At 43.1% G+C, this 25917-nt stretch overlaps 1 protein-coding gene across 1 annotated transcript in view; it reads right to left on the bottom strand.

Moving 5' to 3' along the window:
• Positions 1-252: 252 nt before the first annotated feature.
• ATP13A4 (ATPase type 13A4) overlaps positions 253-25917 on the bottom strand; it is a 42705-nt gene continuing 17040 nt past the window's right edge. Inside the window, exons 10-31 of the mRNA XM_009707155.1 lie at positions 24838-25008; positions 24243-24400; positions 20743-20931; positions 20363-20424; positions 19485-19635; positions 18696-18705; positions 17213-17292; positions 16364-16517; positions 15651-15762; positions 13684-13808; positions 12550-12713; positions 11479-11601; positions 10746-10825; positions 9344-9386; positions 8323-8432; positions 7421-7517; positions 6615-6687; positions 5204-5378; positions 4532-4746; positions 2938-3026; positions 987-1067; positions 253-474 (exon numbers count right to left, since the gene is read on the bottom strand). Of these exons, the coding sequence (XP_009705457.1) occupies positions 253-474; positions 987-1067; positions 2938-3026; positions 4532-4746; positions 5204-5378; positions 6615-6687; positions 7421-7517; positions 8323-8432; positions 9344-9386; positions 10746-10825; positions 11479-11601; positions 12550-12713; positions 13684-13808; positions 15651-15762; positions 16364-16517; positions 17213-17292; positions 18696-18705; positions 19485-19635; positions 20363-20424; positions 20743-20931; positions 24243-24400; positions 24838-25008 (2684 nt within the window). The remainder of the gene's footprint in view (positions 475-986; positions 1068-2937; positions 3027-4531; positions 4747-5203; positions 5379-6614; positions 6688-7420; positions 7518-8322; positions 8433-9343; positions 9387-10745; positions 10826-11478; positions 11602-12549; positions 12714-13683; positions 13809-15650; positions 15763-16363; positions 16518-17212; positions 17293-18695; positions 18706-19484; positions 19636-20362; positions 20425-20742; positions 20932-24242; positions 24401-24837; positions 25009-25917) is intronic.

Here is a 25917-nt window from a genome sequence, read left to right as displayed (position 1 = left end):
TCAGCAAGCTGTTCCATTTACAGCTGGCAGCCATTCATACGTGGGCAAGGGAACAGGAGAAACGCTGTTGGGGCTTTATGTTACTGCAGCCAGCTTTCCTGCTTCCACTTAATTTCAAAATAAGTCAGAGCTGGTTAGTCTTAGAATGGGGGGTCAGTGATGAGTCGGTCCTTCCTCTTTTCTTACATCTCCAAGATAGTCCTTCTACAGTCAACAGCAACTGTTCTGGACATGTGTCGTCCGCAGTTTCCTTCAGAATGTGTCCTCATTGCTGTCAAATGTTGGATTGCTATGGCCTCCCATATTTCCCTTTACCGATATTGCCACAGAATCTGAGAAGAAGGTTTCATTCAGAGGTGGCCAGGCTGAGTCCTGCTCTAACACTCGCTGCAGCCTCTTGTAGTGGCTCTTTGAGTGGTACCGGAAGGTCTTTTTCAGACACAGCCATAAGGATCTGTTCTCAATGACAGCTTCCTGTAAAAGCAAGAGCAAAAGGAAGATTCTGGAGGACCTGGACAGCAGTTTTCCTTCTTCATCCACAGGGCAGACACAGGGCAAGTAGTGGAAACCCAGATCTCCCACCTCGTCCTGCTCATTCACATCCCTTAAATAGCCTTTTACTGAGCACTTCTCATACCAGCTCCACCAGAGCTCTCTACCAGAAAACTGGGACCAGCTCCTCCTGACAGTCTTCAGGATCTGAGTAGAAAACACCACAGACTGCCCATATTTCTCTAGTCTGGGGCATGGCCTGATACACCCCACTCATCAGAGGAAAGAAAAGGTGGTTGGGCCTTACATTCCCTTATATCTGATCATTCAGATGTGGGGCTGTGAGGAAAGAGAGTAAGGGCAAGGTGGCAGCAATGGCTCCTGTTTTACTAGATATTCCCAAGCTGGGCTGAGGAGGAGGGAGAAAGAGTGAGACCTGACCCTTTTGTCTCTCCAATTAGTGCTGACAGGTACATTCAATGAAGCATACTCACCTCCACAACGAAGGACACAGCAAGTGTGACTGCAAGCATTATCACCATGGAGATCCGCCACGTGGTAGGGGTGCAAACGAGCTGGGAAAAAAGCAGAAGCTGTTCAACATGTGCATACACTGGACACTGGTGGGAGCTTGTATCACAGCATCATAGAATCATTTAGGTTGGAAAAGACCCTTAAGATCATCGAGTCCAACCATAAATGTAGCACTGCCAAGTCCACCAGTAAACCATGTCCCTAAGTGCCACATCTACATGTCCTTTAAATACCTGCAGGGATAGTGACTCAGCCACTTCCCTGGGCAGCCTGTTCCAAGGCCTGACAACCCCTTCAGTGATCAAATTTTTCGTAATATCCTATCTAAACCTCCCCTGGTGCAACTTGAGGCCATTTCCTCTCATCCTATCACTTGTTACCTGGGAAAAGAGACCAACACCCACCTCGCTACAGCCTCCTTTCAAGCAGTTGTAGAGAGCAGTACCCCGGCTGGACGCTGCTGATGAGCCAATATTGCTACTTGCCTTGAGGATTTATTGATAAAGACACTTTTAAAGTTATGATACTCCACAACTGCAACAGGAAATCTAAATGCTTCCTTTTGTTCTAATACAGGAAATAGTTCAAAGCCTGAGTATTTCGGCTCCAAACCCAGCTCCAGCTTCCCACAGCTGTCAGCACTGGCTTTCTGGCTGTAGCTCAACTTATTTTGGAGATGCAGCTCAGATCCAAAATTTGGATCAGCAGTTTCTCCAGGGCTAGGCTATTGCAGAGTTTTATTGCCACTCCCTCCTTTTCTCTTCTCAGCAAATCCAGTGTATTCCTTCTAGACAGCCTGGTAGTTTTGCAGTTCTCCCTAAAGGCATTTTAGCCCCTCACAGCAGCAGTGCTGACATTGTCGTGTGTCACCACAGTCCACAAAAGGACTAAGACTTGCTTTAAAGTGCCATCTCGTGGCAGATTCTTTAACTGAGTCTGCCTGCTGTACCGCTGCTCTGGAAACAATTACACAGTGAGGCAGCTCTAGCTAGGCTGTTTGGCATTCAAAATCCAGGTCCATTCCCCTTGCCTATGTTTCTCTTTCCATGTTTCATTATTTCCATTTCTAAATCCACTTGCTAACTGCCATGCAAATATATAGGACTGGAAGCAGCATCGTGTTCAGTACTTGTTATTCAAAGCCACCACACTCCATCATTTTGATTACAAATGTACTGAAAAAATAGCTATGTGTTGCTTTTGTGGTTTTGTTCCTGTGCCTCCTACTACAAGGCTGTGAGAGTGTCACAGTGGAGGAGGTTAACATCTCTCAGCCTCAGCATACTTACTGCCAGGTCCACTGACAACCCTGTCCTACAGCTGATGTAGATCTTACCCTTCCCTTGTATTTCCCCTAGAATGGATTTGCACAAGGCAACTCCCAGCTTGCATTCTGCCAGACTAAATAAGCCAAGCCCTATTGGCATTTATTAATCAAGGATATTGGGGACTGAGAACTGAGAGTTGCTGTGTGTGCTGACTGGCAGATCTTCTTTGCAAGAGGATCTGTGTGCAGAGTAGCACAGCCTTAGAAACACAAGTGCATGGTGACTTAACTTAAACTTGCAGGGCCTAGCCCCTTTCTTCTCCTGGCTTCACAACTATCAAGCCGCCAACATATCAAGCATGGTAAGCTTAGTGATGTCATCTTCTGTTGCACGGACAATGTGCTGAAACAGTCAAACATATATATGTAGCTGTCCAGCTGTCAGAATGCACAGATCCTAGCCTGAAGCTACCATATCTCCAGAAGGTTCTTCAATCCCATCATCTAAAATCCATCTCTCTAAATTTGTCTTTAGAGGTGCCATGTATCCCTGCAAAAGCCTGTGCCTTTTGTTAAAAACAGTCGCAGTGCACTTATAATGGGACTGACAGTAGGAAGAAAACCCACCTTGGAACAATACTTACATCCATCTTAGAGTAGAGATCATCAATATCAGCAAACACCAAGAAGAGGCAAATGCCCAGCTGCCCTATGAGCACCAGTATGAACACATCTGAAGGGACAAGAACAAGGAAACAAAACCACAGGTTTATGAGCAATCTCAGCTACTTGCCTTTACTACAGAAGATTGTAAGAATTTTGTGTCAAAATGGTCAAAAAAAAAAAAATCCATGAGATAGGAAGGAACATTCAGCAGAAGAAAAATGAACAGAGTAAAATCTCAGCTTTACTCGGTCAAGTAGATATATGTGAGGCTGGGAAAAGCCTTATAGCCACAGATTTAAAATGCCAAATGAGTATTTTGAACATTCGATCTGACCTCTCACAGCTGAGAAGCCTTAGAGCCTTCCAGTGAGTTTTTTTGAGCTCAATGACTCCTGTCATTCAGAAAAATGTCTAGGATGTAATCTTGCTCTTGTTGATATGATTAGGAACTCTACTGTCAATTTCGATGATACCAAGACTTTGTTCTCAATCAGGATCTAAAGAGACTAAGTAATGGAGGATCTATTGTCCTCCCCATCCGTAGGCAAATGTTCCAACGATAAGTAAATTAAATTTTTCTTCAGCTGACATGCACCCCCCAGCCAACTTCACCCCCCAGCCACTCACTCGGGTTTTGCCTGGTTCTAGGAGAATGACAATCCACTCTTCTGTTATGTGGGAGGAATGTCCCCTCCTCACTATTGCTAGACCAAAACAGCAAAGCCATGAAACCTGCAGCATTAATTTAACCCTTTAGCAAAAAAAGAATGGAACAGAGCTTTGCCTGAGAGACAGCTGTAGGATTTGTCCCACAGAGAAAAAGAACACCTCTCCTATGCCTCACTGCAACTTCCAGAACTGCTACAATCACATGTGCTCATCTTCCCTTCACATGACAGTCTTTCAGAGGCAGAATAGACCTGTTGGACTTCACTACAGCCCCTTCAAGTTATTGCCTCCTTTGATGTTTCCTCTTTAAAGAAGTTACTGGTCACAGCATTAGCAAATGCTAAACATCTCTGGAATAGGAAGCAGGGCCTCTGCAAATGCGCAGATTTCATTGTATGTTTTCTTCTGAGATGGGTCCAAAAGAATGCCCTCAACATGAGTTCTCTCAAATACTGCTCAACCAGCATGCTTCGGGGGACAGGCACAGGGCTCTTCCAGAGTTATCCCAAAGACTAAAGCAAAGTGAGACCACCTAATTCTGGCTCTTCTTTAGATGTCTCATTCAGGCTGCCTTAAGTAACATGATGTTTCTGCCAGCCAACACCACCTTCCTGCTACTCCTTAACAGTTTTTATCAAACTCCATTTGTCTGTTTTGGAAATCCAAATGCCAGGGCCAAGTTTTTAGCAGTACAAAAGCACAAAGTGTGGGTCCAGCTCAGAGAGCTGCTGGTCACAGGATGCCACTGGCACTGAAACTTCTGAAAAAGTGGCCTTTAGTCCTTCAGAAATCTAACATTGGGCTCCTGCTTTTTTAGCTGGCATCACTTTGGTCAAGTTTTAATTTTTCCCCAGTGAACTGACCTCCTGACTCACAGATCCCTCGCTCTCTCCCCATACTTACAGTTTGTGTAGATGGGTTGCCTGAAAGGCTTTCCCTTGGAAAACACTAGTGCTACAATGAGGCAGTTGATGGTACTTAGCAGCCACACTGTGCTGTTTTCATAGCTCTTGTAGCCATTGTCCGTTTGCCCATGGGCTCCATCTCTCATCCCATGGAGCGCCAGGCGGGAAATAGAGGAAGAATTCTCCATTTGTTTGTTCACTGAGAGGCAGGCACTGAAAAAGTGTCACACTGGTCAGCGAATGATCCTGATTATTTCCCCCAGCTTCCACTACCACTATCAGGAATCCTGCCTCACAGCCATGATTTGCTCCTGCTCTCACAAGGTTAGTGGCAGTGTCCTCAGTCTTACCCACTGGGTTGAGCCTGATGAACTTGGCAGAGCCTGAGCTCAAACCTACTTGGATACCCTGGTCTTTTCTGCAATCAAATACTCCTCTTTGTGCTCAACAGAAGCATTCTTATCACCTGCACTGTGCTGCACAGTATACTTGCTGGAGAGCTTAAAGACCTGCAGACAACACTGGTTAATGTGTTTGCACCCTGTGGAGAAGCAAAGAGTCTGCCTGCAGTTGCTGATCAGGCCTGTAGTTAAGCTGATCAATAGTATCATGCGGACCTGTCCCACTAGGTCTGCCCTGTGTCACCCAGAGTCCCAAGAAGGGGACCTACCTGTGTATATCGGTCTTGGAATACCAAGGCTGCTTCTGGACCACCACAAACCCGAAAATCTGCATGCTGAGGCTGAAGAGGATGTTAAGTACAACAGAGAGCAGCAACGGGGGCGAGATCAGTTGGCTAGGAGGCCTGTAGGGAACCAGCTTTGGATAGGCACCTGTGAAACTCACTGAAACATGCACAGACATGTTTACTATTGTGTCCAAAATACAGGAAGTGCTGCTGTATATTACTGACTGTTATCAATGGCCATCACTTTTACAGTCTATAATGTTCTTTATAATACATACAAATACTGTATCAAGTGCAAAATACAGAGTTGTTTTCTTACAAAATCTTATTGGCCACAGATGAGGTTAATTAATGGCATCTGACTATCATGAGGCATTTTTTGAAAATAAAATGTTGAATTTTTATTTTATTTGGCTACTGTCAGGCCCAAGAGTATAAGGATATGCTCAAGCTCTCCTGTTCTCTGCCACTTCTCAACTGTGGCTTGGGATTTTCTGTTTCCTATGTTCTGTGCATCCTCCTAGACTAAGTACCTTGTGCTTGGTTATTTGAGCTGGTAGAGGACTGCATTAGCTGACCCAACACGTTTTCCTCTGTTCTTAGTTTAACAAAGTTATCCAAAGTTTGAGTAAAAGAGCTATACAGAAAACCTTGACACAGTGTTCCAAATGGGCTACTTAGAGCAAGGTAGTTTTTGGCACCCACTATTGTGGCTGACCCTTTTAGGCTTGATTTAATCAAGGCCTTTTCCAGTTGTCTCTGTTCCAGTAGGGATGGAAGACAGCTATGCGGTTTTGCTACATTCCTCTCATGCCCCTGCTTGCTTCTAAACCTCTCCCTGCATTTACTCTATCTCAACAACCCCGTCTTTCTCCTTCCCCTCCAGCACTGGTTTCTTCTCTTATTCTTGGCTTACAACTTGCTGCTTTGTAGTGTCTGACATTTGACATTTCTTTCTTCTCCATTTTCATCTATCTTTCCTTCATGCCTCCTGTCTACACAGCTTCAAATAAGAGTTGGACTCCAAATAGTCAATCCCTACACTTTTTCATTTGGGCATGGATCCTTAGGTATCTTCTTAATCTGCGCCCCTAAGTCAACAGGAAAAAGCCTGAATAGACTTTCCACTGCATTAGGTCTGTTTTTACTCCTTCTAGAGATAACATCCTAGTTATCAACAACCGACACACTCAGCAGATGCACCATTAAGAATTACCCATCTTATTTCAGAGCTTCTCTCAAACAAGATGCCTCCTCTACTCATCTAAATATCCTGTACTCTATGTAGTCACTCATTTCTTCCTTTCTGTACACAGAATGACACATTTCCAAGGAGGTGAAAAATATTTGAGATCATTCTATCATTAATACATAGGATGACTAAGGGGCTTACTTGTCACACCAATTACAGTGGTAATAGCCAGATCTTGGAACAAAAATTGGTAATTCCCAAAGGAGTTTAGTTGCTGAAAAGGAGAACACAAAGGAAAAAAAAAAAGAACACAAATCAGACATTTGCCGTGGGCTTGTTTATATAGTCTCCAGAAAGTCGTATTATTTTCATGGAGCTAACGCTCTGCTGTTTGTTCTGAAATGCTACTCAGTAGATAAGGGGACCACACAATCCACCACCCTGCCAATAGATTGTCATCATTGGGCCTGCAGTGAATACTCTCATTTTGTACATTTTTCAGACTAACAACGCTTCCACTTCACTCAAAGCAATAAAAACCAGGCTATTTGAAGAGGCGTGCTTTCTTAATGTGGGGTGACTTCTGAATGCAAAGCCCTCCTTTCTATTTGGGAAGAAGCCATGCAAAAGTGGCTTAAGGCACTCCAGGGGATTTTGCTTACTGTCAAGTTAATTCATGCTTTAAATACTGAATAAATTGCAAAATCATATGCTTATGCCATTCTCCCTTTTCACAGACATATGCCCTCATCCAAAATACTGTTCAGTATCTCAGCCTTCTTTTTGCCCAGCTTGGATCTTGAGCACACTGGCTGAAGTTAACGGGAAGAATCTTTCCAGATTTCAGCTGAGGGTACAGGAGGACCATATGATCACACCACAGAAGTCTGCAGCTCAGATAAAGGTAAAGCTCCATACCCTAGTTTTATTGTGGTTTTTATGTCATGTTTCTCCTACAAGGGAGTAGTGGCTCATCAAGTTCCAGCCAACACATTCCCAAGACATACCCAGTACAGTAGGAGAACACCAAGGTACTGAATGGTACTGTACAGTGCCATGTACTTGAACATGCAGAAGGAAGTGACAAGGGCAGCACGGCCTTCCCTGTGTGAAGACATGAATAAAGGACAGCAATTAGGTGACGGGTCTGCTCCTGTTGCCAGTCTTCTCAAAACACTGTTGAAAAATAAGGCATGTGTCACAAGTACAGAAGTCTCTGCCAGTATCTTGCTGGGAGGTTAAATAAATAAAATCTGGCCTGAGTGAAAGTAAAATCTTCACTAGCAGAAATCTTGCCGCAAGCAAAAGTGCTTGATTCCCGTCATCTATGTTCCCAAGACTACAATTTACCCCAGTGAGTTTTCCTTCTGACATTAATAGTGCAACTCCGTCAGAGGAAAAACATACAAAGCCAAGCAGCTGCTCAGTGAGTTCAAACTCGCAAGTCCTCTCCTCCTGCAGTGAACATACAGTATTCAACGAGGGTAATGCACTCTCCCTGGTTATTTATCTGCCCCAGTAAGCAAAATCAGGACCCTGGCATAACAGATGCTAATGTTTTGCTTGCATAGGGTATCAGAGGCAGGGCCTAACAGTAGTATACAGGCTGATTTGTGGACATTTGATTCAGCTTTATGGAACATTGTTCATTTTGCCATTTCTTTTGCATTTAAAATACTGCTAATGACATAAAGGTCAGCTGTAGATGCTCTCCTGTAGTTTTGAGGGAATTAATGTATCTTAAAGGAATTTCAGATGGGAACTAGGCAAATGGCAATTTCAAGGTCAAAGACATTTATTTTTCTCCAGATATGTACATTCTAAGCCTGGCGGGAACACCCAACACTAATATTTGAGAGGAGTGGGAACTGCCTTCTTTATGAAATAAGGAACAAAAATCCATGCCTACCTGATTAGCTCTGGCACACACGCTATGCTGGGGGTTCGGGATGTGAAAGGTGAAGCCACAGACGCCTCCTGCTCCGACAGCGATATCCCTGCATGCGCCACTTTCAGAGCCTGAAAGTCACATTCTTCTTCAGCACTCACAAACCAGGAAAGACACAGCAACTGACATGTCAGCCAAGAGGTGACTCCTTACTACAGGATGTGTTCTGTGAACAGCAGTCCCTCTTCACTCCCTCGATGTGCTTCACCCAAAAGGTTCCTCCAGTGGGATGTGATTGAGGCATTGGGTCCAGAAGAAGAATGGGGATGACAGCATGGAGAAGTCCATTTTCCACAGACCCCAAAGCTATCTACTACCAGCTCCAGAAGACCAGTTTGGCTCTGCCTCCTTTGTCAGCACTTATTTGGAGTTGCACCTTATGCAGACAGTCTAGGTTCTCTGCCTCCTTCCCCCAGCAGAATCCTTGGGACTTTGTGTTAAGACAGGTGAGTGCTTCACTGCCTAGGTGGCATTGCTCACACTGCCACAAGGATGTGTGAAGTCATAGAGTGAACTGAACCTGCCCAGAAGGGAGTTTGGGTCCCTCTTGAACATGGATCCTTCCTTTTGGAAAAAAAACTTTCTTGCACTTCTAGAATGTGCATTTACAAAAACCTTGTAGGAGTACAGCTGTTCCTGATGGAAACTCCTCCTCCTCACCCTAGCCTTCTCCATCCCCAGCCACTGAAGATGTTGATAAAACCCCAGTGGAGGATTTGGAGAATCCTCTGGTGTTTTTTGCGAAGGAAATGAATCAGTCCTTGAGACCACAAACTGCGACAATCTCTGCCTAGGACAGCTCTTGCATGGTAAGCACCAGACTGCGGGATGAGGCCTGAATCAGTACTGGTGCCACTACAGCTGCTCTTTGAACAAGCGGAGCGCTCCCATCTCCAGCATGTGCTCAGTTGGGGATATTCTACTGGCATTGCATTCATTTTTCATTTTTTAAATAAATATATTGTAAAGAATTTTCACTTACCCCACAGTCATTGGCTCCATCTCCACACATGCCCACAAAGTAACTGGAAAATAAAGCAACATACAGTTCAGTTCTGGAGAGAGTGAGACCTATAAACAGAAAGGAATCAGAGCCTCCTCCATGCGAGTCATTTATGCAAGTCATGCAAGTTTTCTGTTAAAAGCCCTTCTGGAAAGCTGAAAGACTGAAATACAAGCCCAGGACTCTGGACTGTGCACGGGCTTTGGGCTTGCACCTCAGATGTGCTTACAGTAAAGATTTTTTGCTGTGACGGACTGAAGAATACAGTAGCATCAAGTTTTATGTTCACTACAATGGACTCAGTCTGTCACCCTCACTGGGTTTAAGGTCAATCATAACAGAGGAAAGGGCTAATGGTGACAGCCCTGCTCAGAAAGGAAGGACTGCAGGCATTGGTACCTCATGTTCACTGGGAATAGACATTAATGGGGACTCTACTTTGGGGTCCAGTCCTGCCAGAATCTCCTGGGGCAGACAGAGAGTGACAGAGGCAGCTGAAGTAGAGACAGAAGGAGAATATGGGCTTAACAGGATATCTGGAGACAACTTCCCACCCTGAGGCTGAAATCACCTTGAGAAATGATGAGCCCGAAAAGTAGATCCTTATATCTGCAGCATTCAGCTAAAATCAGCCTAGTGCTTGAGGAGCTGACTCACTTGTGTCTTTTACTGCTGAGGCGTGGATTTCAGTGCAGGGGAAGTTCTTACTGGGAGGCATTGATGGTGGCCTAGGAAGGCCAGACAGTGGTTAGGGGGCTCACAACTGCTCACACCAGGCTGATAATCTGAAACAGCCTAAAGTTTACCCTCCTTTAGGGCAAGGCCAGGGCCTAGGTAGCTGAGGTGAGGGTGGGGTCTTCAAAAGATTTGGGAAACAGATGAATGACAGGCAACAAGGCACTTGGGACTCAGGAATATATATACAGCTCTGTGACTGTGAGCAGCACAGGGCATACCAATGCAGACTGCCCTGCCCTGTTTTCTAACCCATCACACTGAGTCAGCAATAGCACAGTAAAAAGTCTGCTAGCATCAGAGAAGCTGCAGTGCTGGGAGATATTCCTAAAAATCTTGGGTAAACAACTGCCCCTCCTTCAGGCTCAGAAAGAGAAGAAAGAATGAAGGATGATGTGAACAAACAAGACCCAAAATCTGTGAGTATTAGGTCTTTGATGGGTTGCCAAACCAGCATGGACTTCAGTGTCTCTTCTTTAACAGGCTTTTTGGAATTTAATTGCCAAGCTGTATGTCCGTGGAAGTTTCGGTCTTGTGCACTTCCAAGAAACACTATGTTAGACAAAAGCTATCTCTTACTGAACTCCTTTCAAGCCTGGAAATTCATCAAACGCTTCCTAACTCTTAGTGCTCATTATGAACTTACTCCAGCTTTTGAAACTCTTCTACAAGGCTGGATTTCTGACCAGGAGACATTCTAGCAAAAACTGTTCCATTCAGCAGAAGCTGTAAGGAGAAAAAAGGAAGTGATTTTTTAAGCACTTGAGGTAAGAGTCACATGATTTCAGTGATAATCTGGAATAGAAAGCACCAAAAATTCACATTTCCAAACAACTGATGCTAGACTCCAAAGCAGGAATTTGGAATGGCTGATGATCGAAGTAAAAGTATCTTAACTGATATTTTGAAAAAATAACAATCACAATAAGGACAAGAGGCCTAGTGCATCATTTGAATTACCTGATGAGCACAGATTACCAGGCTGGGATTTACTAGAAGAGAATTCATGAGACTATCCTCTCCATGAAACAGACAAGTCATGTTGAATTGCATGCTGTGTAATAACATGTTTTCTCCTATTCTCCAAAATATGACAGAAATAGTGCTGTGCAAGGGCCAGGCATATGGGCACAAATGTTTTAAGTCTCATCCTCACACCATGAGGCAGGTCTGCTCCTCTCACGCGCAGAAAAAATCCAGGGATTTTCAGATCCTTCCCCATACGTTAATATCAGAGATTCATCCACCCCATAAGTATTTCCGGGTTAGAACTGTCCCCAAAAGATGTCCTGGTACAGATCTCTTCATCTAATTATATCAGGACAGTCAGAATCTACTGAATGGCAAGCCTCCTCCAGTTAAAATAATCCCGATTTTACCTTTGGAAGCAAGTGTCTGAAATGCTCTGCTACAATTTGGTAAGATTTTCCACTCATGGCAAAATGATACTGGCCTGATCCCACTGCCAGCCTCATTCTTCGTTCAGTCTGACTGTCATCCTCCTATAAAACAAGACAGAATAAGTGCTGCTCCCAGGCCCTCAAAAGCTACTACGTGCATTTACACAAGCAATGCTACAGACAAAGAAAAGGACATACTATGGGAGGGCACTTGTGAAGACTCTGGGAGACCTGGGTTCAAAGCCCACTGCCTTTGCCTGGATTTGTAAAGGGATTTAGGCATATAATGCCATTAATTTCAGTGTGAACCGGGTGCTTCATTTGTCTTAAAAGCCAGCTCTCAGCATTGCCACATTTGATAGAAGCCCCTCAAGAGCCCCTGCAGAGATTCCCTACCATCTGCCTGACTCCAATACCTCTCAGAGAAGGGTCAGCACCTTCAGACATACTCTGCAGGGAGAGAGTAACCGGTCTTTGTCTCAGTTTCTTTGTGGAGATGCTTGATGGAATATAACTTTCACTGTGTATTTGCAATTTCTCAAGTTAATCTGTGTTTTAATTCTGCAGGTATGATTATATATAATCATATATATCAGTTATATAATCAGTTATAATTCTGCAGGAAGTGCTAACTCTCTACCTGCTTGAACAGGGCTGGTTCATTCAGTGCAGTTCCAGAGATTTTAAGTCCTCATCTATACTATCAGATTTACCTTGCAGGGAAAGGAAACATACTTTAAATTGGCATCAGTTAAGCATGAAGGCTACAGACAAATCTTTCCTGGGTTTCTGCAAAGCTGCTCTCAAACATAGCTAGGCAGTTAGCAAAAACATGTTCACAGGATAATATGCTAGGAAGGAAGCTCTAGGGGAGTATGTTTTTATAAAGATCCCTTCTTTTTAAACACTTTTCTAGCGCATAACATTCTGACATGCAGTTGATGGTGAACGACTGGTTTCTGTTCTACTAGCATAATCCACTGCATTATTTAAAGCATGTCAGCTTAGTTTGTTTTCCTGCTGCACAACACCTGCTTCTTATATGCTCACCAGGCTTCCGTAATCTTCAGTTTTGTTTTCTTCTAGTGGCTTCCAGGTTATAGATGCTGAAAGAGATCCAGGTATTTTGTTTGCTTCCACAAGAATCACTCTGTTCCTTGGAGAAATCATCCCAGCATTTTTGGCAACGGTTACAGCTGTCTGAATGTTGTCACCTAGAAAAATCAAAGGTAGTGTTATCTAACAATTTCTGCAATGAGGAATTGGTTATGGAGGAAACATTAGCCTCTTCCTCAATTTCAAGTTTTCAAATATATCCACAACAATCTGTAAGATTTCAGTGTCTGTACCTAAGAAAGTTTTTGATAAAGATCAAAACTTTGCAGATGAGGTCTGTCTCAATAATTAAACATATTTTCATGTGGAGATGAAATACTTTCATCTTCAGCTTGAAGAAATCCAGATGGGAACATGCTCCTAGATTATGTGTTTTAGACAAAAGATAATAAGGGATTCATTGCTAAGTTGCTGCTAGTATCACAGATTCTCATCAATTGGTCTTAGATGGCTTTGGTGTAGGATGTGTGCTGAAAGGGGTTAAGCCTAAGAAGACAAGATCTGTGTGACTCCTGGTCTTGGGACCACGATAAAACTCGAGGTCATCCCACCTGAATACAAACCAGCTCTTCAAGAAAAAAAATAGTGTAAATAGGGACTGGTAGGCATGAGTTACCAGATGTCATAAGGTTCAGTGATTTGTCCTGGCATTCATTTTCCACTTCTACTCATTTATGACAGCAGGATTTCATGAGGCCCTATAAAGAAGGGATCTTGCATGACATGTCTTTGTGCATGTCATCTGATAACCTTACCAGGGAGAACAAATGGACTCACTGGAAAGCATCAGAGGAACAGGAAGGCTCTGATCTGTGGTGAAAGTGAGACAGATTGAGAGTTACGTATCTGACACAGCCTGGTGAAATTGTCAGGGACATAAGCCTGCATGGTTCAGCTCACATCATTATTACAACACAGATGCTTCTTGGACTACACTTGTCTGAAAGATACAAATGTCTCTGCCTTCCTACCAGTGGTGGTGACAAAGCAGCAGACTATTCACTCAAACATTGTTGACCTCCCTGTCTGGGCCAGTGGCCACATAAATAATCCACACTTTTTAGATACCTGTGACCATAACACTCCTGATGCGGGCAGCACTGAGCTCTTCCAGGACAGACTTTGTCTCCCTCTTTAATCGATTCTCCATTATCAGCAGACCCAGGAATGTCAGATCAGATTCTATCTCCTCCCTAACAGAGAAGAACAGACACATTTAATTCTTTTTGCCTTTAGCCTGTTTTTGCACTGAATTAGCTGATAGCTAGTTATAACTGTTAACCATCCCACCTAACTCAAAAGAATTAAAATAACTTGTTAGTTTTCAGCAGTCCCATGTTGTCTGTCATTTGTGGTGCTATTTCAACACCAGCAGGGCTTGCTTCCCACTGGCAGCAAGTGGTCCTGGTTTTGTATGGAGGATCTTCACTTGATTTTTCATCCTTCTTTTCGCTTTTTCCCTTGTTCTGAAGAATGAGTTCAGTACATAGCCAGCTTCCAGCTCATGTTTGCTTAATTACCAAATCAAAAAAGAGCCAATTTTGACCTCCCTGCTCCACATACCAACATGAAGCCTGATGGATATATTGGACTGTTTTCCACTCATGCACGATCCTTAGCCAGCATGAAAAAGCACCCTGAATTTCCTGCAGGATTCCCAAACTGTGGTGGTCTGATTGGGAAAGTTCATGCACACCAGTCCTTCTCATTTGAGGACTGTACAACAAAGAAACACACATTAGTAAATGTATCTGCTACCCTTGACAGTAGATCTGAGCAAACAGCATGTGGGAACTCCAATGCTGCTCTCTCCTACTCTTTTCTTTACACTTGTGCTATTGCTTCTTTTACAGTTGAACACATGCAGTTTAGAACAGAATTTGGGAAACAATCCCATCCCAGAGTCATAAACTAGAGGTCTCTCAGGGAGACAAGTTGGCTCTGAAGAGTCTGAAAAAAAGAAAAGCTTTCAAACACTTATTTTAGCCACTGTAGTAAGGAGGAGGTGATGCCAAACTCTTGCATGGCAGTCAGAGTAGCTGAGTCAGGTGGTGCCTGAATAGTCACTGCTTTCACAGTGACGTTGTGTTTGATGTCCAGTTTTCTTTCTTCTCCTGGCAGTATATACATCATGCGTGCTACAACTGCACACACAACTGCAAAATCTGCCATATCACGTACATTTGCTCATTGGGTTAGATAGGTCTGTTATGACACCTGTCACAAGAATTAAACAAACCACTTGCACTTTGCCTCAGTGTCCTTGGCCCTTTCAGTAAAGCAAAAAACCCTGTGAAAGAGCAAGTGAGTCCCATCTGGATTAGGACCTGCAGCTACTAAACAAGACAGTGGATGCTAAATAACCACAAATGTTTCAGAAGTGATGTTTCTGGAGTATCACAGGCAAAAGCTAGAGGGATTTGGGTAAAAGCATATGGATTCATGTGTAAGTGTTCTTGTATGAGGCTTGTAGAAAACTAATACCATGAGCATAGCAGAGGAGTTTGCTGGCTTCTCTCGAAATTAAAGACAGCTAAAGCTAGAAAGCTAAAGGATTGGACCAAGACAGCAGCAGAAGATAGTCTGCTGACTTTGACTGGGCTAGAGAACAGGCAGTGTAATGGGTGTCATCTGCTCCCTTTGCTTAATCAAGAAGACAGGATAACAAAAAAAAAAAAGATTTCTCTTCAGCTGAAAGCCTGGATAAATCTGCAAGGAGAGTAGTAGAAAAGATGGACTGAGGGAGGGGTGTACTAGACTTAAAAGTGTACTACAGTTGTACTTCCTATGTTGATTGAAAGTTAAGAAATGTGTAAAGATTCTGGGTATGTGCTATAAGCATGGGGTAGTGAAGTGCCCTCTACCCATTCCCAGACAGATCTATAGCCAGATTTAAATCAGATTCCCTCTAGTCTGAATCTAACAAAACTCTACTACGGCGCTGCTCTTGGCGAGGGTGTTGTGGTAATGGCATTATGTGAGGCATCACTAGCCCATGACTGAATGTGGCTGATTAGATGCAATCGATGGCTTACCTTGTTAGATCAGTAGATTGCTTCCTCGCCTGTAGAGATTTATAAGCCAGTCCGATGACCCTAAAGCCCTGTGCTGTGTAGAACAGAAGCTTGTTTTCAAAGTTCGATGGGACTGTGCAAAAGAGGAAAAGACAGTTCATCATGGCATTTGACTGCTCTCCAATAAAAGGAAGCCTTGGAGCAGGGAAGTTTCCTGTCCCAGAGGGCAGGTATACCTAGAGTCTACCAACAGGTCAAGGACATCAGGGAAAGCTGCTGAACTGAACATTGCTCAATAAGAAAATCATTGCCTCTCCTGTCACTTTGCACTTAGGATTCTAAACTATTCTGCAAAGACTTACCTTCTTCCAGTGTGTCATGAAGGAGTTGTGCTCTTTTAGCTGCCCTCTCAAGGCTCAGAGAAAAAAAGAAAACTTTTTTTTGGTGTATACTGGACCAGTAGACAACTTTTCCAAATATCTATTCTCACAGAGACTGTATAACTTGTACAAGAGTTGGTACTTGCCTTTATCTCTTAGCTGTCCTTCTTTGCTGAGAAGCGCTGTATGAGAGCTTAGCCTTAGACTTGGAGGACAACAGACAGACTCTAACTTTTCAGGCTGAAGTATAAAGTCTTAGACCCAGAAATATCATTTGGACCTTCCACTTCATTGCACCATCAAAAGTCACTTACACATATGCATTTCTAGGAAGCATTTATACATGTTAGTTACCTGTTTCTGCTCTACATAACATGGCTACTATTTCTGGAGCCCCTTTTGTGAAGACCTGTTGTTCCCCACCAATTTCCTGAGCAATGACAGACATTCTTTGCAAGGCTGAAGAAAATGGAAACTGATGTAAAATGGTAACTCCTTCCACTGCGGCCTAGGAGAAAAGCAACTGGATTAGATACTGCAGCAAGGATTTTAAACTCAGGCAAAAGGATTTTACGTCTATCCTTTGGGCCATGATAAGAAGCTAACCATGTATAATGGGCTGATTTGTCACAGTGGGACAGAAAGGACTGGTAAATAAAGAGGAGGTGAAATTTGTAGAGAAATATTTAGCTTAAACAGTAGGAAAAGTTCACTGACAGTTTTAGCAGACTATTAGATGTAATTTACTGAAAGGAATTCACTACTGTTTCTTTAACAAGACTCTGCTAGGTCTTACACTGGTCTTGCAAAGGGAAAATGGATGTCTGAAAGCGCCTCTCTTGGTGTATGTCACCAGTAACGGTCTGACATCAGCTACCAGACTCCACCGCAGTCCCAAGTGCTTTTAGAGATCTTCAGCACTCCGCTGAGTTTGGATTGAGTCTCCAGCCACCAGGACAGGCAAATTCCTGAGCTGGACAATCTATGATCCAGCGTCCCCCTCCTTCTGGTGTGAGCAACAAGCTCTCCCAGGCATCTCTTTGTAATCAGAGAGAGCAAGACAATCTCTCTGCAGGCAATACAAGAAAGACGAAGTGTGGAAAAGCTGTCTTGGACTAGGACAACCAAGCATTTCTCTACCTAAAGGCAACTCTTACACTGAGTTTAACTTGATCATGAATGTAAATCTTGCAAATAGCTTACACTGCTGGCTTCAGGTCCAGGTCTAACAACAGTGGCATGTGTGGATCCTTGACCTTCAATCTGGTGTCCAGTGGAATTGTCTATCACCTGTGTATTGAAAAACAAAAACCTTTCAGATCACAGCACCAGTAGAGCTGAAAGGAACCTCACGGAATCATTTAGAGCTTTTTCTTCCCTCAAAACAAGGTATCTTATTCATTCCTAAGGGGTGTCTGTCTGATCTCACACTAAAAAGCTCCAGTAATGGAAAACCTATTGCCTCCCTTGGTAATCAAATCTAGAGCTTCACCAGCTTCACTAAGATACTGTTGTACTCTTGCACATCAAATAGATCATGTCCTCTCACTGACAATAAATCATTTATTCATTACAACACACTTAAATATACAAAAATCTTTAGATATAACATAGATCCAATAGGAAAATAATAAATAAGAGCTTGTATTAATGTAGAAAGCACTATCCTCTGCTCTTGAAGTATTCCACAAATCAGCTGGATTTTTTAGTCATCACCACATGACTGTGAGGAACAAAAATATTTTATGGTGTCAAAGGGCACACAATTATTGCCATCCAGAGGGACCTTGACAGGCTTGAGACATGGGCACCTACAAACGTCATGAGTTTCAACAAGGCCAAGTACAAGGTCCTGCACATGGGTTGGGGCAATCCCAAGCACAAATACAGGCTGGGCAGAGAATGGATTGAGAGTAGTCCTGAGGAGAAGGACTTGAGGGTAACTGGCAATGTGCGCTTGCAGCCCAGACAGCCAACCGTATCCTGGGCTGCATCAAAAGCAGCATGACCAATAGGTCAAGGGAGGTGATTCTACTCCACTCTCGTGAGACCCCATCTGGAGTACTGCATTCAGCTCTGTGGCCCCCAACACCAGAAGGACATGGACCTGTTGGAGCGAGTCCAGAGGAGGCCACAAAGATGATCAGAGGGCTGGAGCACCTCTCCTATGAAGACAGGCTGAGAGAGTTGGAGTTGTTCAGCCGGGAGAAGAGAAGGCTCGGGGAAAACCTTATAGCAGCCTTCCAGGACCTAAAGGGGCCTACAAGAAAGCTGGGGAGGGACTTTTTACAAGGGCAGGTAGTGACAGGACAAGGGGCAATGGCTTTAAACTGAAAGAGGGAAGATTTAGATTAGATATAAGGAAGAAATTCTTCACTGCGAGGGTGGTGAGGCGCTGGAACAGGTTGCCCAGAGAAGCTATGGATGCCCCATCCCTGGAAGTGTTCAAGGCCAGGTTGGATGGGGCTTTGAGCAACCTCGTCTAGTGGAAGGTGTCCCTGCCCATGGCAGGGGGGTTGGAACTAGATGGTCTTTCAGGTCTCTGCCAACCAAACCATTGTATGATTCTATAATAATTCCTGTTTAACAGGAATTATTTAACAGGATTATTCCTGTTTAATTTCTAACTTTGATGAGTGTCTCCCTAAGGCTGAGATGGCAAGGTGATCCCCCTGGGGAAAAACACCCTCTAACTCCTGTCATTACTAGATAGTTTATTCCTCGAAATTTGGCTGTTTTACATATTTTGCAGATACAAAACAGACAGTTGTTAAGCATGGATGTTGTCACCCACGTAACTAGGTAATCCTGCCCTGAATCTCTTATCTTGCATCAGCAATGTCTTGTGGCTATACCTTCCACCAGGCAATTATGGGCTGTCTTCCTCTTACCCATCTCAGATTTGCAGCCTTTTAGTTTTCATAAATGCTCCTTCCACTCCCCAACTGATAAGACAGTAAACAGCAACACTGATGGCTGCTTGTAGGTAACAGGACAGAGACTGAAAGCAGAGTGCTTTCACAGGGGCATGGGATTTCAAACCGGAAGATGGTAGAACTAGCTCCACACTGACAGAGCTCTAACAAACGTCAAAGTCTTGTATCTTGTTCAAAGCTGGCAGAAGTCTTTTACATGTTCTGTAAAAGCAGTCTTAATCTGCATATAAGTCACATCTGGGACTTCCTATTATCCGGCAGCAGCCACAGTCAGAGCTGATACCCCAGTGGGGTTTGCATGATATCCACCATTTCCAGTCAAATGAGCTAAGTACCCAAAGTACTCCCAGGTGAAAGCTCAAGGCAGAAACAAGGAACATTTCTCCAAAAGCCTGAGCATGTGGTACTTCTTCTTGGTTTTAGCTGTTTTACTTCTGTGTGGGAAGTGGCTATTTGCATGGGAGGGCTTGGGACATTTCCTTTGCAAGAACACCAAAACTCCCCACCACTATTTGCATAACAATAAAGCACAGCTTTACCCAGTTAGTGGCCTCAAACATTTTCACATCCAGTGGGTCGCCTTGGATCTTGCCCTCCCAAACAATTAGTGAATGACAAACTGCCAATGCTCTGAACACTGGGCCCCAAGGCAGGCTGTGGTCTGCAGGGAAGCTGTGAATGTCCTGGAAGCTAAGGCGAAAGAACATAAAAATTGCCATCAGAGAACATCAAACAACATATTACTAACAGAAAAAAAAATCCTAAATCAGGGGGCTGTTAAGTCCTGTCCTATAGTCAGACCACAAGCACGGTTCTGGGGACTTGTCCTCCGCCATGAGCTATTTGTCATGTACCTGTTAAAGGCTGGGATACACATGCTCCAAATAGGTGTATTCTGCACAGTTAAGGAGTCCATTGGGATGGACAGAGGAACAGATTATTATAAAATATATTCCTTGAGGCTTGTGCAAGGACTCTTGAGCTGTGAGGCTGATATAAGTTTGATCATCTTTGTGCATGCACATTTCTGGAAATTTAAATGGGCAAAAACATGGCACTGAAGGAATTGAGTGGCAATCTCGTGGGTAATAGTGACTTCCTGTCTTAAAGGGTTGGGGCACTGCTGCAGCTTTGAGATCTAACCTAGCATGTCTACTGCAGACTACCCTGCCTGGGCACACTATGCCAAATGCTGACAACAGTGGCTGTATCTTTTCATGTGGAGCAGGACTCCTGAGATGAGGCAAACAACTCAGTTTCCAGAGGGTATAGAAATAATATTGGAAATCTAAACATGGGGAATTTCAAACTGCTGTTTGACATTAAATGTCTTTCAGATTTGTTCATATGTCTAGGAGGAGAATCCAGTCACTATCCCAGCAAACTTAAATGCCATTGGTGTGTCAAGGAGCCTTACCAGTTTCTTTCAGAGGGTAACAAGCCCCAAAGATCCAGGCCATCTTCTGTTAAGGTGCCAGTCTAAGTTAAAATGTACATTTAAATTAACTTCCCACATGACATCTCCAAGAGGAATAAAAAGCAAGACTTATTTTAAAAAGTTAATGTCCATAAAATGCCAGCATAGTGCAGAGCAAAAGTGCTACCAGCCAAGTCCTAGATTCCAAGAAAAACAACAATTCACAACAGTGTCTGTTCAGAAAACACAAACTCAAAGCATGCAAGATTGGTCAGTGTGTTTCCAAAATACAATGGAAATTCTTGATCAAAACCCATACTCTGCCACCGCTAGCATGGCTCCCATTACTAGTAAGAGAGTAACTACCACATAGCAGTTACTTTGTCAAAGCAGATGAGGTTCAGCTGTCCACACATGTTGATCCTCTGTGGGCTGATGCAGAAGATGCCCTTTTTCTTCAGCCTCTGCTGGGTATAAATGATTCCTGTTGTCAAGGCAGCTGGCAGAGCTGGGGGGACAGCAATAGTGATAATATCCAAAGCTTTCTTCACAATTTCTCCAGTCTCCTCCTAACATAAAACCAAAGGCAGTTATCAGTAAGAGGGTGGCAAAGAGTGCTGCTTGGATTGTCTGAGTGTAGCCCTCTTCATCCCTCCTTCCCTCCACTGCAGGTCCTTCATGCTGTGCTGTTTTCTGCCCATGGTCCACGAAGCATTCATCTCCCTAAGAAATTAATTGCTTTGATTTAACCAAAGGCTTTAAGGCTATACCACTGCTAAAGAGCAGCCTCCAGGCCTTCCTTTATTCTCCATGCCAACAAACCTGTCAGGTAGAGCTCACAGTCTCCTCCAAAGAACATGAGTTCAAACATGCCAGCTAGGTTACTGTACCCCCAGTGAAGCCCAGTTTCCCATGATACAGCACAAAAGAATGTGCTATTTATATGGGCATTCATCCAACTGCCTACAGGCATAGCTCTCGACTCCATGTTAGGGTGACAGGTGAGACATACAGGATGGTGCTGAAAAGGAGGACAGAATGCATGAGCTAATGATTTCTTCTGACCTTTTGTTCTAGGAGTTGTGAAAGGAAATTACTTTTACCTGCAGGAAGAGACATGGAAGTAAAAGTTATATTTCTAAAAGGAATCTCTAATTTGGGAGCTTAGAGGTTGGTGTAAATCTGACTGCCAGTATGCTGAATGTTGGCCATGACATGTTATTCTTGGCAGTTGATATCATTGCTAAAGAACTGAATGCATTTCAAATTGGGGTCCCAGAACTGAGACACTGCAAACTAAAGCCAATCTGCAGTTCAGAAGGATCTGCAAAGCATCATAGAGTTCTATTATTACTGCTTCTGAGCTTGGGACTTTGATCATAAATCATGTTGCATTTGATGTGCTGAATTTCCATCATGTTCTCATTCTCCCTTCATTGATATTGTTTCAGACCACAGAAGGCACCAGTTTGATAATATTTTGTGTCTATTTTATGTTAGAATGAAGCACTTACCACCTTTACATGAATGCACTCAGAGAAGAGAAAGCATTTAGTAAATCATGTGATTGGATCTTACACCAGTCTAACAAGACAGTTTCAGCTGTTGCGATAACATCAGCATGTATTTTCCGTATTACAAGAGGGAAGTTATACAAAAAAAATGAAAAACTGCAAAGCAGACACCAGGATATATTCTTAAACACATTTTCTTTGATATTCCAATGGAATTAATCTTCTGAGCCAACTGATTGTAGATTATTCCAAAGGAGAAAAAATTATTCAAAACCTGAATTGCACTATCAACCTTGCAACTCAGGACTCGGACTTTACGTTGGCAGATAATAATAAAATTAGCAGATACAATGGCATGAAATTATTTTTTTAAAGTTTTTGAAGAAGTTCTAAAGTGATTAGGCTTTAAAAATTGCAGAACTACCATTTACAGTGTACAACTGTTTCTTAGTTTGACCTTGATGCATGAGAACGAGTCAACTGTTTTTAAAAAGGTTTCAGGCAAACCCTCCAGAGATTGAGACCACTATTGCAGGGCCCTAAGTGCACTAATAAGCCTTAATTAATCTCACTAGCCTCACCTCCATCCACACCCCCTGCTCATTGATTCAGGAGCTCCATTTAAGCTCAGGCCTGGGCCTTCAGTCCCTCTTTAAGCCATGTTGTAGGTGTACCTGCCTCTAGCACTGTCTGCTGGATGGACACCTTTAGATGTGTGTTGCAGCCTTGTCCTCATCTGCTTCTCACTGGTCTGCCTGGATTATTTACCACTTTGCCTTGCCTGGGACTATTGATTTACTGTTACCAGCACCCAGCTCTCCCCACCATGTTCAGATACTGTGTGACTGTGCGCTGGTCGGTGAGAGTACTACCTATGCTCCGGTCACCCTTGGCTCCTGGATTGCCCTCCCCTAGGGCATAGCGGGCCCTTGCTGCTTCCTGACACAGCAAGTCTTAGTTCTACATCGAGAAACTTGCTCAAAATTATAATACAGAACTAATCAACTCTTGATGTATATGGCACATTAGAGAAGAGCTAACACAGTCTTCACAGAGGGAATTAATACTCCATAAACCTCCTGGAGAAGTCTGGAAAAGATCAGTGGAGATGTGGGTGACTCAACTGATACAGGACAGTTGGCTTTGCAAAAGTTATTTCCCAAAAGCTCTCAAGGATATTAATTTGAGTGATAACTAAGTGAAGGTTATCTCCCTTCCACCCCTGCCTCCCCTGCAAATGACTATACAAAGATATGAAAAAAAAGGCAGAAGAAAACGGGGTGTTCTTTGTAACATCAGTAAATTTCAGGGATCTATGTTCACACCTGTACTGTTCAGGACTCCGTAACATGGAAGAAAGGTGGCTGAAGGGGTGGCCAATGATCTCTAAATCATGAATAGTATAGGAAACATGAAATAGACAGCAGCTATTTGTTATATCTCTAAAACAAAAAACTACAGTGCCTTCAGCAACTTAGCAGCTTTAAGAACATTTTTACACAGTACATAATGAAACTGTGGGAATCATTGCCACAGGTGCTGTCAAGTCCAAGGCATAAATGAATTCAGAAATAAATTAAACCACACTCTGGGAGATTTTCAGTGGCTATTACAGCTAGATGATCTAGATACAGAAGACAGCTTACTGAACTGCTAAACCTTTCTCTTCAAGAAGTCAGAAGACTATACCAGGGAAGAATTGTTCCATACTTGCCCTACTTCCTAACCAGTTTCCATAAGCATTTGATAACCAATAACTCCCAGAGACAGTAGAGAGGGATAGATGGGTCTTTGATATAAACTGAAGTTTTTGGAAACCTGCCTTTTCACAATGACACATCAGTCCGTGTCCCATTTAACCCATGACTCACTTTTGATTTTTCTAGTAATGTACAAAAAGTGCCATAAAACCTCTGTAAAAGCCACTTGCAGAGTGCTAAGCTCTTGGGATCTCCCATTTTCAGAGCTCTAGAAAGCATTATGCTATTACCAAGCTCTAGAAAGCATTATGCTATTAACAAAGCACATGCATTGGTAATTACATGTATCAGCAAGCACAGGGCAGGCACAGAGGCAGTCGGTGTACAGAAGGCTGCTGACAAGACATGCAGTGCTTGCACAGAATTTGCTAAGATCTCAGAAGAAATGACTATTGGGAAACCGTGGGGTTTGGCTCCTTGGAATTAAATGTATGAGAGCTTGTGTAGTGTCACAAATTCAATTACATTGTAAAATGGACTCATATACTAAGGCAAAAAGGAGAGTGACAAGGACTGTATTTTTATATACAAATGTATATGAAGCCACTCAAGTTTCAAGTCTCTTGAAACTGAGTGTGACTATTTCTCCTGTATTTAGTAACTCACCCCATTAAGTGCAAATACACACACTGTGTAGATCATTCCAATGGCTGCAAATGCTATGAGGCACATCAGGAACCGGAGGGCATCTCTGTACAGCTTGAAGTTCATGGGTTTAGGGTAGAGAATGGACCTCACCAGATCCCCTTTGGCTGTATTGAAACCTGGAAAGACAAATTAAAATCATTCCAATGGGAAAACATTTCCAAAAGTTCTCTACAAAAAATGGAGCACTTTAAAATTACTCATAATTTCTGTAACTTAAGGAAGAAGGCCCAGATGTTTCATTTCAGTGTATGTGACCTACTCTGCAGAATACAGAAAAAAGTTATTTTTGTTTTAAGGAGGAGGAGTTTTTCAATGTCTCACAAGCAAAGCGAAATTCTTCTTTGTAATCATATGCTAGTGTTTTTTGTAAAAGTTATACCAACCAAATGGAAACAATGTATAATAGCTTAGCCCAGTCCAGGATATTGATTCTCCATCTGACTGTGGTGAATTTGGATTAACGCCTTCAACTTAATGTGCCTGGGCACATTAAGTCAGACTGTTCCAGTAAGAAAAAGCATGAGAGGAAAAGCAAACTGAAGTGTTGACTCACCAGTCCGCAGTACCACAGCCTTCACTACTCCTCTGTCATCTGCCTTGGTCTGTACAACCTCGGTTCCACAGAAGAGGACATGTTTTTTGTAATCCTCTGCACAGTGCATTCTCCAGGGCTTGAATTTATCAGCTTGGGGTAAGGGAGTCTTTGTTACTGGAATACTTTCCCCTAGGGAAGATTAGCTCAGATGAGGAAAACTGCAGTACACCTTAAAATCAGCCTGCTGACTTTCAAATAAGTACAGTATCTAGACACCCAGATGGTAAGTTAAAGATATTTACTAGACAAACCAGTTTAGAGAAATGTTAGTTTTACATTGTGACGTCTTCAGAGGGAAAAAGAGTTTGAAGCCTAGCAAGCAAACAGACTCTGCCAGAGAAAACTCTCATTTGCATCAGTACAACAGCTTCATGTAAGTCCAAGAACTGAAAGCAGTCCCAGGACTCCGAATGCTGGCTGTAGATACACAGACTTGAAAAGGGACCTGAGCTGGTGTTGCATGACTCCATTTGATGGCCACAAGTTGTTTACCTAGTTTAAACCTCAGGTGCAGGTCACTACACTATTCCCTTAGGAAGATTAAACAGGACATTCCCTATTTCCCCTTCCTAGTAAAAAGGAGACTCTTTTGCGCAATGCTTGACAGATGACAAATATCCTATTTATGTCAGAGTAGATACTAAGATGAAGCAGCAGAAAAATTTTCTGACAGCTGAAGCTTTCTAAATGAAAGTAGTTTCTGGAATTCCTCATTTACATGAAATTTCAGAACTGTGGGTTTCAGTTTGATTCAGACCAAGACCAAATTTAAAGACAAGAAACAGAACTATGAACATCTCCTGCACCAAAAATTCTGCTTTGCAGTGAACTCTCCCACCTAGTCTGTCCTCTACTGCTATCACACGGACGTGGGATTAAGTGTCTGGAGGGCTAGACAGACACTCCAGCAGGTTGGAGAAGTTGCAGCAATCAGCGACAAGACATTCAGAGTGCCCAACAGAAACCCCTACAGCCTGAGCGGACTGTGGGACAGCTCCGCTCTGTATCTACTGTTTCTTCTGTTGTTCTGCTCATGCC

This window comes from Cariama cristata, unplaced genomic scaffold (assembly GCF_000690535.1).
Source record: "Cariama cristata isolate BGI_N322 unplaced genomic scaffold, ASM69053v1 scaffold24479, whole genome shotgun sequence".
NCBI lineage: Eukaryota > Metazoa > Chordata > Aves > Cariamiformes > Cariamidae > Cariama > Cariama cristata.
Note: the sequence above shows the minus strand (reverse complement) of the source record. Positions and strands in the feature narration are given on the sequence as shown.